General features: G+C 39.5%; 1 protein-coding gene across 1 annotated transcript in view; it reads left to right on the forward strand.

The window, feature by feature from the left end:
* The first annotated feature begins 1503 nt into the window (after positions 1–1503).
* asic4a (acid-sensing (proton-gated) ion channel family member 4a) overlaps positions 1504–13153 on the forward strand; it is an 81072-nt gene continuing 69422 nt past the window's right edge. Inside the window, exon 1 of the mRNA XM_079429239.1 lies at positions 1504–2592. Within this exon, the coding sequence (XP_079285365.1) occupies positions 2017–2592 (576 nt within the window). The 5' untranslated portion in view covers positions 1504–2016. The remainder of the gene's footprint in view (positions 2593–13153) is intronic.

Here is a 13153-nt window from a genome sequence, read left to right on the forward strand (position 1 = left end):
CGCCTTTAATGTAGACACGGCAGGACAAGGCAAGGCTTACAGACAGGAAACACCAGGGGTAACGAGTAGACCAGACGGAATCAAGCTGAATAGACAGGGCTATAAATACACAGGTAAATCATAGATAGCGAGACAAACACAGCTGGACAAGGATTAACCAATAATCACACTAGATGAGGACAGGAAACAAACCAAATATGGACACAAGAGGCGGGAACACATGACACACACGACAGATGACTGACATAGGGATACTTACACAGATATAATTCCACTCACAGATGATATGAAATGATTCATCCATGTAGATAGGACTTAAAGGGACAGTTCACCTCAAAAATCTATAATAATTTATGCAACCTTGTGTCATTAAATACCCGCATGATTTTATTACTTGTTTAAATGCTGGAAATAATGTACTTTTAAATGTCTATATAATCTTAGTGGGCTCCAGTATTTGAAATGAGCAATATTTTATCCATGATTGGATAGATGGAGTTCTTGAGAGTGATCTCATTCCAGATCACTGTCAAGTGATCTCAGACAAATCTCATTCCCATAGACAGCATATTTTAATTAATTTATTTCAAAATCAACAATAATTGGATGTTATGTTTGAGTTATGCATAGCATATATATAAAACGTAACTTGCTGGTTATGCTTAATAATATTCCCCTAAATGTAAAAGAGAGTTTGTACAAGACCCAAAGTTTGTTTGGGACTTGAATTTTTAAAGCCTTTTGATTTGTCTCCAAATACTGCTTTTCTCCAAATGTTTAATTCCACAGAGATGTGACCTGTAAAGCTAATTACATTTATAGAAGAAAACTATGCATTAGGGAGATGCATTTTACATAATTTTGTTTCGTAATTGCAAAAGGTTATTAACAGCATGAGAGTGCTCGCTTATGAAAGAAGATAAAAAGTGTGAAAGTAGGGTCAAATCAATACATTATTTCTGTCTTCGGTGTCATCCGAGCCTAGATTGGAAGACAGCCACTAATTTAAATTCGTGCCAGAGCCCGGTGATGCTACCATTAATTCCTGATAAGAAAGGGCCGTTGTACTGCTTTCCTTAATCTTTGACTGATGCTTCTGCACGATCAATATCCTTTCTTTCTCTATTTCCCTTTTTCTTTGCTTTTTTTTTTTCACTTGAAGATTGATCGTTCAGAGTTGTGAGCTGTTTACGCTCACTCCTCACTGCTCATTATTGTCATAATTAGGATGTCTTGTGGGACTAAGGTAGGGGTGGATGAGTGGGGTGCCGACATTAAAATCCACTGACCCCTCTGACGTTCTCATCTAGTCCGGAATGTTCAGCGAAGCAGCTTTTGATGGAAACTTATTGTGGCCAAGGGGTAAGAAAGCATCTCAAACAAGTGGATTAAGTGAGAGAGAGAGCGCAAGCGAGGGGGGACGCGAGTGTATACGTATGCATGCATGTGTGTGTGTGTGTGTGTGAGAGAGAGAGAGAGAGAGAGAAAGAGAGAGCAGGAGACGGAGAGAGAAAGCGAGAGGACGAGAGCGTGGGGGGTGTTTGAGTTGCTGCTGCTTGTGCCGGTGAAGAGGAAGAGGAAATAATCACAGTGTTGCTTCCTCGTGAATTATTAAGAAGCCCCCCAGCCTCCTTTAGCTTGAGTCAAAATGCTGCATTTTCCTCTGCGGCTGTAAAGCAAAGAGGAGATTTGTTGCATGTTTTTTGTTGTTGTTTTTGTTTTGTTTGCTTTCCTGTATTACAGCTGGTAAGCAGGACTCGTAAGTGTGCCGAACAAGTGCTCAGATGAGCAGTCCGAGCGCATCAGCACTGGAGAGCTGGAACTGAGAGACAGAAGCAGTTTCCTCCACTGCAAGCGGCAGCAGCGGCCGCTCTCGCTCTCGCTCTGCATGCTTTTTTTCCCTTTCTTTCTTTCTTTCTGGAGTTGATATCTTGTTCGTCAGAACAACGGGACTTTGTGGATACTGGGGCTCCAAGCTGTTATCCAAGCATCCCAAACGCAGACCTGGCTGCCCACATGCCGATCGAATTTGTATGCAAAATCAAATTTGCAGAGGAGGATGAGAAGCAGAAAGGCAACCAGGATGGGGACAAGGAGAGCCTGATCGAAGAGAGCTGCAGCCCCCCAGCCAAGGACCTGGCAGGCTTCGCCAGTGCCTCCTCGCTCCATGGGATTAACCACATCTTTGTGTCGGGCCGGCTGGGTGTCAGACAGACCCTCTGGGCTCTTGCGTTCCTGGTGTCCCTGGCTCTCTTTCTATACCAGGCGGCAAAGTGTGCCATCTCCTACCTGGAGCATCCTCACGTCACAGCGCTGAACGAGGAGGCCACCCCGGAGATGGTTTTCCCCGCCGTGACCATCTGCAACATCAACCGTTTCCGCTTTTCCGCTCTTACCGACGCCGACATCTACCACCTGGCCAACCTGACCGGCTTGCCCCCCAAAAACAAGGACGGCCACAAGCCCACCGATTTGGAGTATCCAGCGCCGGACATGCAGGACATCTTCAACCGGACGGGTCACCAGCTGGAAGAGATGCTGAAGAGCTGCAACTTCAGTGGGCAGAACTGCTCGGCCGAAGACTTTGCAGTGGTAAGCTTGAGAAAAGTTTTTGTTATCGGCTTGCAACTTTTGCTTCAGAAAGTTAACTTTAAAGAAAAAGTGAATGGCGGAAACTACATTGAGCCATTTTATTATTAGAATCGAGAACACGGTGGAGGTGTAAAGAGTAATAAATGTCCAAAATCCTGCATCGGAATTGCTGGAATAGTGAGTTTATGTGCACTTTAGAAGCGAATGTTCTGTTTACAGGTGAAACTGGGGAGTCTGCAGGTGTTGCAAACAAATTCAATTCATCATTACAAGGGAAACAGTTTCTGTCAGCGGTGAGGTAGATAGATATGCTTTCTTCTCTGGTTTCCCCTGTAGTGACTATTCATTTGGACATACTCTTTGTAAATAGGGCACAAACCTACCCTCATTGTGTTCACAGGAGAGGTCCTGTTTCTCTGTACTCATGATTTCTTATAATATACCAACAGCAGCAGGGGTTTCAGCTGTTCTCCTCAAGGGAGAAGAGCAGGGTGCATTTTTATATTTACTTTTCTGTTGTTTGATACCGCCACCAGTGTCAGCCTCTGAAAGAGCGCATGGCAACAATACTGCTTTGTAAAAACTCTCACTCACTTTTTACACCACCTTTGCCAAGAGTGAAGTTTTCTCAGTGTTGTATTTCAAACTTGTCACTGTTGGAATTAAATATTTAGAGTCTGAAATCATACATGATTTTTGCATTAGCTAAATTGGTTAAAACGAATAAAACAAATTCCATAAGCCGACCAAGTCCACTCCGGAAGGTCTTATATGTGTCCATCATGCAATATTTATTGAAGTTATGTGTACTGATGGATAAATGGATATGGCAAAGAACATTTGTCAAGTCTTAATAGGATGTGTTGGACATACGTACCTTCCAGAGATGGATACGTTCTCCGTCTTGATAACATGGTGGGACCCTTTGATGTGTTGTAGAGTTTTAAAGTGACGTGACATATGGCCAAGTATGGTGAGCCATACTCGGAATTCGTGCTCTGGATTTAACCCAGCCAAAGCGCACACACACAGCAGAGAACCCACACCCAGAGCAGTGGGTAGCCAATGCCCGGGGAGCAGTTGGGGGTTCGGTGCCTTGCTCAAGGGCACCTCAGTCGTGGTATTGAGGGTGGAGAGAGCGCTGGACATTCACTCCCTCCACCTACATTCCCTTGGGCCCGAGACTCGAACCCACAACCTTTGGATTACAAGTCCAACTCTCTAACTATTAGGCCATGACTTAGTCTTCTGCTCTACTCAAGGTAGATACATGTGTTTGATCCTAAGTACAATTCATGTGATACAAGAGATTAGAAATGACGGCTGAGACTCTCTCAGCTTCTCTCTTCCACTGCTACTTTCTTTCACCCCTTCTTTACGGTCTCTCTCCCCATTGGCCACAGCAGGGAAAATGCCACGCTTCTGCAGAAAGATAAACGCAAAGCTGAGAAGAGAAAAGCGGTCACAGCCAAATGTGAAGTGTTGTCCTCACAGTTGTTTGTGCTTGCTGTTTGTTAAAATAGTCAAAGATGAATTCAAGAGGCGCCAGTTATCTGCATCAGACATTCAAAGACAATTTACTTTATTCTGTGGTACCCAGTTGGAGAAATTCTTAAAAATGTATTTCAGTGCAACAACATTGAATTGGGACTAGAGCTTTTGAGCTTCAAAAAGAATGCGAAAGCACCATAAAAGTGTCACAAAAGTAGTCTGTATGTCTTGTCAGTCCTCTGGAGCCACAAAATAGCTGTGTGTGACAAATGAACAGACCAAAATTTAAGTTGTTTTTTAATTAAATTAATCTGCCCTTGATCTCTTTTATGTATAATGAGAGAAGTGAGTGATATATTTACACTGAATCAGTTGATATGGTCTGAATGAGTTATTCACAAACCAGGTAAGATTTGGTTCTTGTGATGCACTGTTTCATTAGCAGTGGTTAACTCCTTTTGGAAGAAATGAAAATTTGCTGTTAATACTTTTTTTCAGTAGAGCGATGTTTAGCTGTACATACATCACAAAATTAATACCCATGGCTCCTGACGATATATTGAAGTCTTATGAAGTGAATAGATTGGTATGTGCAAGAAACTGAAAATGATTTACAACACTGTTACAGACCACGGTTTCAGCTAAAAATAATCTTTACTACGGTTACATAGTGCTTTATGTAAGTGTTGCTATTTATAAGTACTACTTTACTTTACTTCCCACCAGTGGCTAAGTTCCCATTCATCGTAACATTTCTCCATTTGTGTATTACAGCAGAAAGAAAGTCACTCAGGTTTGGAACAACATGAGAAAGAGCAAATGAGGACAGAGTTTTTTTTTTTTATATAAATTTTAAGTGAACTGTTCCTTTTAATAAGTATTTGTTTCGGAAGATGGGATGGGCCTCAGCACGGGCCTCTCGCCAGCCACAGAAGGACTTCTTTTATGAATTAATCTGCTTGGAAAGTTCCCTGCTCCACCGTTCTCTCCCATCAGCCCTGTGATCTGTGTCTGAGAGGCTGTCAGTTAGATTAGTTACAGGCATCTTGCTGTCTCCACGCATGACGAGACCCTTCCTCCATCCCACGGGCTGCACAACCCGGGCAGAAAAACAAGGAGCGATTTTTGAGAAGCGTCTCTTTAGCCTCTCTAGTGTAACTAGATTGCAGATGCAAGAGTAAACAGGATCACTGCGAATATCCCGGAAGCTTCGTATTAACAGCAGACCGGCTGATATTTTTAGCATAAAGTGTAAGAGATGACCTTAGCTGAGCTTGCTGGCCTCTGGCTGCGTGTGGATCACTAGCCTGAGGAAAAGAGCACACGGCGTGTTCGTGTCTAGCCTGTTCCAGATGCTGCATTTATTTAATGACTGCATCAGCAGGGAAAGCGGTATATTTTCGATCAATCACATCCCTGGCATTTAGCCCCACTACTTGGTTTCAGCAATTGCACTCGTAATATTAGCTGTTCATTTGTCATTCCCACGCCCAATGTCCTAGAGCTCTTCTCGTACAGAAACACTGCAACAATGATCATTATATCAAAAGAGCAGAGTTGTCTGCATCATAGATCATCACACTGTTTTATCATCAAACAAAAGGAACATTTTCAAATTGGGTGTGCATATTCATTTCATATTCATTCATTTCTAAGCACAAATGTTTAATTTATGGTCTTTTATTTATGCTGATGTTAATAAAAATAGCATTTCCATTTTGCCTCATAGATGTAAATGACTTATATAACCGCATTCAATTTAATGTAGCATTTTGTTTCACTTGTGAATATAAGAATTTCCTCTTCCTATATTTATTTAAAATGAGTAGGCCTTTTAATTACTAAGAGGTATGAATCATATTTCAAGGTAGGGCTGGACGATTAATTCTTCACTGTGATCTCCATTTCTGATTAATTAAGTTGTCTATGATATTGGCACACTGGTGTTTTTTTCTATTGACATTTCTGTTAGCTTGCATTGGTAACAAGAATCCATCAGCTTTCATGCTTGGGGTTGCCAGATCCCAGAGTTGAAATCCCCCAAATAAAGCTTTTCTCTTAAATAAACACATTTTCTGCACAGCTCTACAAAAAATGCTGATGATCTAAAAACTCAATTGGACTTTAGCAATCTCAGTTGCGATATTGTGAATGTGTAATACAGCAAGTGTGTGTTCATTCACACGACCGTTGTTTGCCGTTTTTAAATCTGTGAGCAAAACTGTCATAAATCCAATAATATCGATGGTACTGTTAGCAATTATGGTTGCTGAATAAATATACTTGCAACCTATCTGCGGCAATACTTATTTGTTTATTTCTTCGTTTTTTTTTTAAATAGAAAAACACTAACATAATTTGGAATTACTGGAATTAATTTAGGAATTTCACTCTTCCCAGTGGGAAATAAATGTCCCAGCAAGCACGGTAAAACCTGAAATCAGCAAACAATGATACTAAATACTGGCTTAATAAAATTATAAACATGCAAAAAGGTTTATGTGAGAGTTAGATTTAGGATTGGGGGGGGGGGGGGGGGGGGAGAAAAGATTATTAATTTAGTATAAAAACAATAGGAATCATTGGAAAGTCCTCATCGTGATAAAAAAAACACTTTGTATGTTTGTGTATGTGTGATTTGCAGCATTATTTGCTTTCTGTTCCCCTTGACATGGGTATAATTAAAACACTCAGCTGTTATTGACTCATGATAATTGCTCACAATAGATATCATAATAAGATGTTTAGACATAATTGAAAATAAATAGCTGTGCTTCAATTTTCCTTTCCACCTAACTGTCAGCTCCTGACGGTGAAGGGGATTGTGAGTGGTTTAGCTCAGTCCAGCACGTACACAGAGGTCTTTGGTTCTTTTAGCCTGCTCCACTGTGTGTGTGTGTGTGTGTGTGTGTGTGTTTGCTCTCCCGCTTGCTGTGTTTGCAGATGCATTTTCCGATTTAGTTTTAAGCAAGGACACATCCCTTGTGCATATATTCCTATGGATAACTGAGTGACACTGACCTAGATTGATCTAAAGCCCAGGGTGAGGACAGGCATTATTAAAGGGCCACTGTTGGCATTTGTCATGTCAGTCTGGAACAGAAGTGTTGAGAGGCACATGCTTTAATAGATTTAAAAGAACTGAATATGTGAGTGAACCACTCCAGGGGTATGGTGACATGCGTTTAATAAAACAAGCCACTTCAGAGTTTTCAAAATGTCAGGTGTCTTGTCTGCATTTTGCAGCATTGCTGCTTCATTATGGAGTACATTTCTTCAAATATCATCTTTCTGTCCTGTGGTTAGTGCTGTGACCTGGTTGTTAGCACATATGCTCTAGACCAAAGTGTCAAGGTTTAGCTGGTTAGCATGTGTTGGTAGATGCCTCGACTAGCGTCCACCATCTGGAAGCAAAAAGCATCTTTTCTCTAGATTGACCATCATTTACTTGTTGATTCTCATAATTTATTTATTAATAAAATACATTTAAATAAATATTTTTTGTAGAAATGATATAGAAATATAAATACACCTAGCAATCAAAATTTGGGGGTTGATTAGATTTTTGTTTGAATAAAAATACAGTAAAATAGTAATATTTGAACAGTTTCAAGAAACTGTTTTGTATTTGAATATATATATATATATATATATATATATATATATATATATAAAAATTGTGATGGCAAAGCTGAATTTTCTGTCTTCAGTATCACATGATCATTCTTTTTTTTTTTTGTTAACAACTGTTTATTGACTTTTATTTTTATTTCATCCCACCCCTTGGTAGACTTAAATAATAATAATAAACACATATTAATTAATATTACTATATAAATAACAATAAAATAATTTTTACAAAGATTTTAGAAAAGAAGACACAACATTAAAAGCTGAATGCCATGAATTATCAGTTTTCATGTTAGATGCATGTATACGAGAAGTAGAGCGTTCCATCGAGATAATGTCCAACAAATACACCGTCCAGGTTCATCTGTCCATCGTGTGAGGAGGATTCCAACGGTTGACCAGCTATTGTTTTGCTGCTGTGAGAGCAGCTAACAGAAAAGATCTTTGTTGGACGGACAAGGTGAAGTCCCAAAAGTCATTCATGAAAAAATGGCATGGAGTCAAACATATCTCAGTACCCAACAAATATGATAGGTCCAGTGAGAGCTGAGTCCAAAAAGATGAGAGAGAGGCGCACTCCCCAAAAAAATGAAAAAACGTGCCTAAAACTTCTTGGGAACAGAGATTACACTTAGAAGACGACAGATTCATATAAAAACGTTTCTTTGGAGTCAAGTAAACCCTATGCAGCAATTTCCAATGAATCATTTGGTGATTAGGGTTTTTAGAAGAAAATTTAAGCATACCCCATACCTGATCGGAAAATAAAACATGCACATCCTCATTAAGATCCTTAGCCCAAACAGTAGTAATAGATAAAGGTTTGCAGTGTTGGGGAAAGTTACTTTTAAAAGTAATGCATTACAATATTGCTTTACTCCCTAAAAAAGTAGCTAATTATGTTACTTTTTATGGAAAGTAATTAGTTATGTTACTTTTGCGTTACATTTTAAATATGAGCAGGGCTTGATTGTTTGTTTTTAATATAAGAAGTTCTATTCATAGCAAATGTAAAAACCCTTTCACACTAAAAATGTAATGAATAAACCTCAGGCTGAAGGAAGAGTAAATTCACGTCTGTACAGTAGAACGCAGGAGAAGAAAGTTCAACACTCTTCAGCAATAAAAAAAAAACAATGAAGCAGAACTGTTAGTTTATCTAAAGTCATTTTTGCTTATTAGTATGGTTAAACTGGATCAAAGGTCAGCAGCAAAGACATTGGTTAATAAAATGGGATTAGATACATTTGTGTTATTTAACATATTTAATTATTGCAGGCTTGCATCATATTCTGAGTTTGCATGTCACTGTTTTAATTCATTTTGATGAATACTAAATCTGTTTTTTGTTTTTTTTGCAAGTGAGATGATTTAATGCACATTCACATTTGGTCTAGAACTACAGTAACATCATGTTCACACAGCGCACACAATGCCTCTGTACTTACAATTTCTCCCAACATGAGGACAGGAGACTTGTCAGTCAATAAATGGGAAAACAAAGTAACTGGCGTTACTTTTTTGAAAAAGTAACTAAGACATTTTCTTGCAAATTAAAAAGTAATGCATTACATAACTAGTTACTTGAAAAAGTAATCTGATTACATAACTCACGTTACTTGTAATGCGTTACCCCCAACACTGAAGGTTTGTATGAATGCTCAAGAAGAAAGAGATAGATGACTGAAGCAGAGGAGGGAGATTCCTCAGAAGGAAGGATTCGTTTGTGTAAAGGGTGAACTGGCAGAGAGTTACAAGGCACCCCATACACCCGTAGCGCCGATCTAATGCACAAATACATAACAAAGGAGGTGCCTGCAGATTATATTGAGTTTTAAGATTCTGGAAGGATTTTATACCGCTATTATCATAGATATCTCCCAGAGTGTTTACTCCATTTCATTGTCCGCAATGGACTCATAATAGAGTACTGCCTGACAAAAGGTTATTATTGTGGAAAATAGGTGAATGCCTGTGCCATTTTGTAGCTAGTTGTGAACGTCTTTCAACATCCCTCCATGTGGAGAGGAGATGGGTTACAATGGGACCAAACTCAGATGTACACTGCCTAAGCAGAACTCCCGAAAAAACAAGATGCTTCAATTTATACGGATAAACAATAGATTCCTCAATCGCTCTCCAAGACACAGAAGCGTCAGGATCAAACCAAACTCTAGAGTTCGGTGACTTGGATTTCTTCTTAATCGGAGAAGCCGACGGAGACAATTCCTGCTGTTTACGACTGCATGTCATCAGGTAAAGCGCAACCAATGAATAAAACTTAAAACAAAACGAAAAAAAATCTGCAAAAAGAGGCCAAACGTACGGAGCTCTACTCGAGTGTGACTAGTTTCATGAGCATGTCATGTGACTCCCCTCAGAAATCATTCTTATATGCTGATTTGGTTCACAAGAAACATTTATTAATATTAAATGTTGAACACAGTTGCTGCTTAACCATCATTTTTGGAAAATCTAAATTTTTGTACTTTTAAGAGATAATTTTTTTGTTCCCACCTTGTTACACTTGTGGTGGTTAAAACGGAGATTGAAACCAAGTTTGGGTGATAATAGCTATAGTATATTAGGAGATTTATGAGCAATTTTTGAAAGGCTGGTCATTTTTGACCAGGAACACCAAATCCAAAAAGGAAGTCATTATTTCATATTTGAAACAGAATTCTTTTGTAACATTAAAATATCTTTGATGTTGCTTTTGCTCAATTTAATGTGTCCTTGTTGAATAAAAGTATTAATTCCTTTTAAAAAAAAGAATTTATATTAATTCACAAATATTTTATTCGATTACAGTAGGTATTTTTGGAGGTCTCTTAAATGTGTGATTTTTTTTTTTTTTTCTGCTGCATTTCATATTTCATTTCAGAATGGTTGCTAATGAAATGTTTCAGAGTTTGGCCGATTTTAAAAGGCATACTTCTCTGCTTTTGAATGCCAACCGAGCAAGTGTCATTACTGCATTTTAACAGATAGCTTTTTTTGAAGTATGATAGACCTTATTGCTTCAGACACATTGAGCCGTGATGCTCATGTGAGAAATGTGGGTTTGAATTCAGCTTGCGTCATGCTCCCTGATCCCACAGTTTCATCTGTCTACTTTACTAAAACATCAGAAAACAATGTTGAGGCGTTGTGCAAAAGTGAAGCACGAGTACAGTAGCTGCAGAAGCAGCCAAAAGTTCTGGAGATGGAGCGGTGTCGAGTCTGCTTGAGGTACGAGGCATGTGAGGACTTTTGGCAGTAACAGGTGTTTCACATTGTGTTAGCGAGGAGCTGGCACTTTCCACTCCTGAGGTAGGATGTCTTTCTCTCTGAGAGCTCTGTGCTGTGTGAGTGACATCAGGTCCCCCTGCGGGCTCAACGTCTGGCTCTTCTCAGCGTCTCCTTCTTCCGTCTTCCTGACAGAAACACAGGACTGAGGGAGCGTGAAAGTGACCGCGTTCCCGCGGCTCTGTCCAAACAGCCCGTCAATTAGCCGCCCAGTTCCGCTGTCGCAGGTCTCCACAGATTATTGAACCGCTGAACTACCGATACATTAAAATACTGCGCTCAAAGCCTCAGCCTTCAGCTGCCCGCATAACAGTTTATCTCTCCTTCAGCACGCCTGCTGATGCACGGAGACGCAATTGCATGTGAGAGGCATAGCTGTAAACATACTTATCCTCAAGCCATTCCTGCTTTTAGGGGACGTGGGGACTATTGTGAGTGTTTATGTTTGTGTGAAGGAGACAAGGACAGACGGAGCGAACTCACATACACACACAACCAATCACAGCGGGGCTATTCAAATCCCCAGCAAATAGATCAGCGCTCTTTACGCTAAACACATCAGCAGCGGCGTTCCATAAGACACCCCACACCTGAGACTGATCGCTGTATTATGAATGCAGAGGCGGTGTTTCACTCTCAGGGATTTTTTTTTCCATTACCGGTCCTCTCATCATCCTCCGATTTAGCAAGCCGAATACATCTGAAAAGTCTTCGGCTCAAGGGATAGCTTTAAACTTGGCGAAAAAAGCAGGGCCCTAATGTTTGGAGGCTGTAAACTCCCTCCAGAGTCCACAGAGACATTAGTTCCCACTTACATTTGTCTCTTTCTGACAAGCTATCCGGCGAGCTGTTGGAACGAGTGTATGTGAGCGAGCGCGCATACGTGCTTCATCATATACTGATAGACTTGGAGGAGAAGATTGATAGTAACCCCTAACTTCGGCTGTTTGCTTCACCCTCCCTCCTAAATCAATATATTCCTCTGTCAGATTGCTTCCCAGGCCCTAGCCCGGCGTGACTAATTATCTTGTTCCTCTGGTTTTGGCGGGAAGTCTGCTGTGTTTGATAATGAGGAGAAACCCATCCGTATGGATATGTTTGCAATTTTGCATAGAACTAAATGCTTACCAATGAAATAAGCTAATGCAGAAAGATGGATATACTCTTTGGCATGCTGTTTACATATGCCGCAAGAAATTCTGTTCCAGCTTATTTTTCATTCAGCACTTCCTCTTCCCCGTGGCTTAGAGGTAATAAGAAATTGATAAGCCCTGGAGACTAGCACAATGCTCGTCTGTCTTTGGTATCTGACTGGATTTTAATCGGGGTGCATGATGATATTCTGCGGCCAGTTTCTGAGCCACACGTCAAATATGTCGCCACAAATCATAGCTGTTGCGAGGCCTCGTCTAGGAGAGGTTTAGATCCCTGTCTTTTATCTCAGCCTCTCTAAAAGTCTAAATGTCAGCATCCTTTAAATAATTTTATGATGTATTTATATTCTGATTTTAGTATATTTAAAAAAATATGCTATTTTACTTTTTTTTTTTATATATTTTCCTCCCAATTTAATTGATTGATGTGATATTGAAGACTGGTGTAATGATGCTGACAATTCAGCACCATCTCAGGAATAAACTACATTTAAAAAAACAAACAAAATTTTATTTATTTCATAAGTATATTTATTTCATACTTTCATTAGCATATTTATTGACATATCACTTATGACGAACTGTTATAAAATTATAATTAAACTTTATTTTGAGTAATAATATTATGCCTAAAATGTGTTTTAACATCACTATTAATAAGGATTGTATGATCTCTGTATAAAATACAGAGTCTTTAAATGCAAGGTATTTAAAGTGTACCTGAAGTATACAGTACGTTCAATAGTTTCATTTTTGCAGATTTATAGGCCCGGTTTAACAGACAGGGTTTAGATTAAGCCAGGATTAGGCCATAGATCAATTGGGACATTTAAGTAACTTTTATAAATGTGCCTTAGATAAAAACATTACTGTGCATCTTGAGACAAAACAACAGAACTGCCATATTTTAAGATCAGTCAGTTAAGTTTCTTTTAGTTAAAACAGCCCAGACATGCATTTTAGTCTGGGACTAGGTTTAAGCCTCATCTGCGAGTATA

Source organism: Barbus barbus, assembly GCF_936440315.1.
Source record: "Barbus barbus genome assembly, chromosome: 11".
NCBI lineage: Eukaryota > Metazoa > Chordata > Actinopteri > Cypriniformes > Cyprinidae > Barbus > Barbus barbus.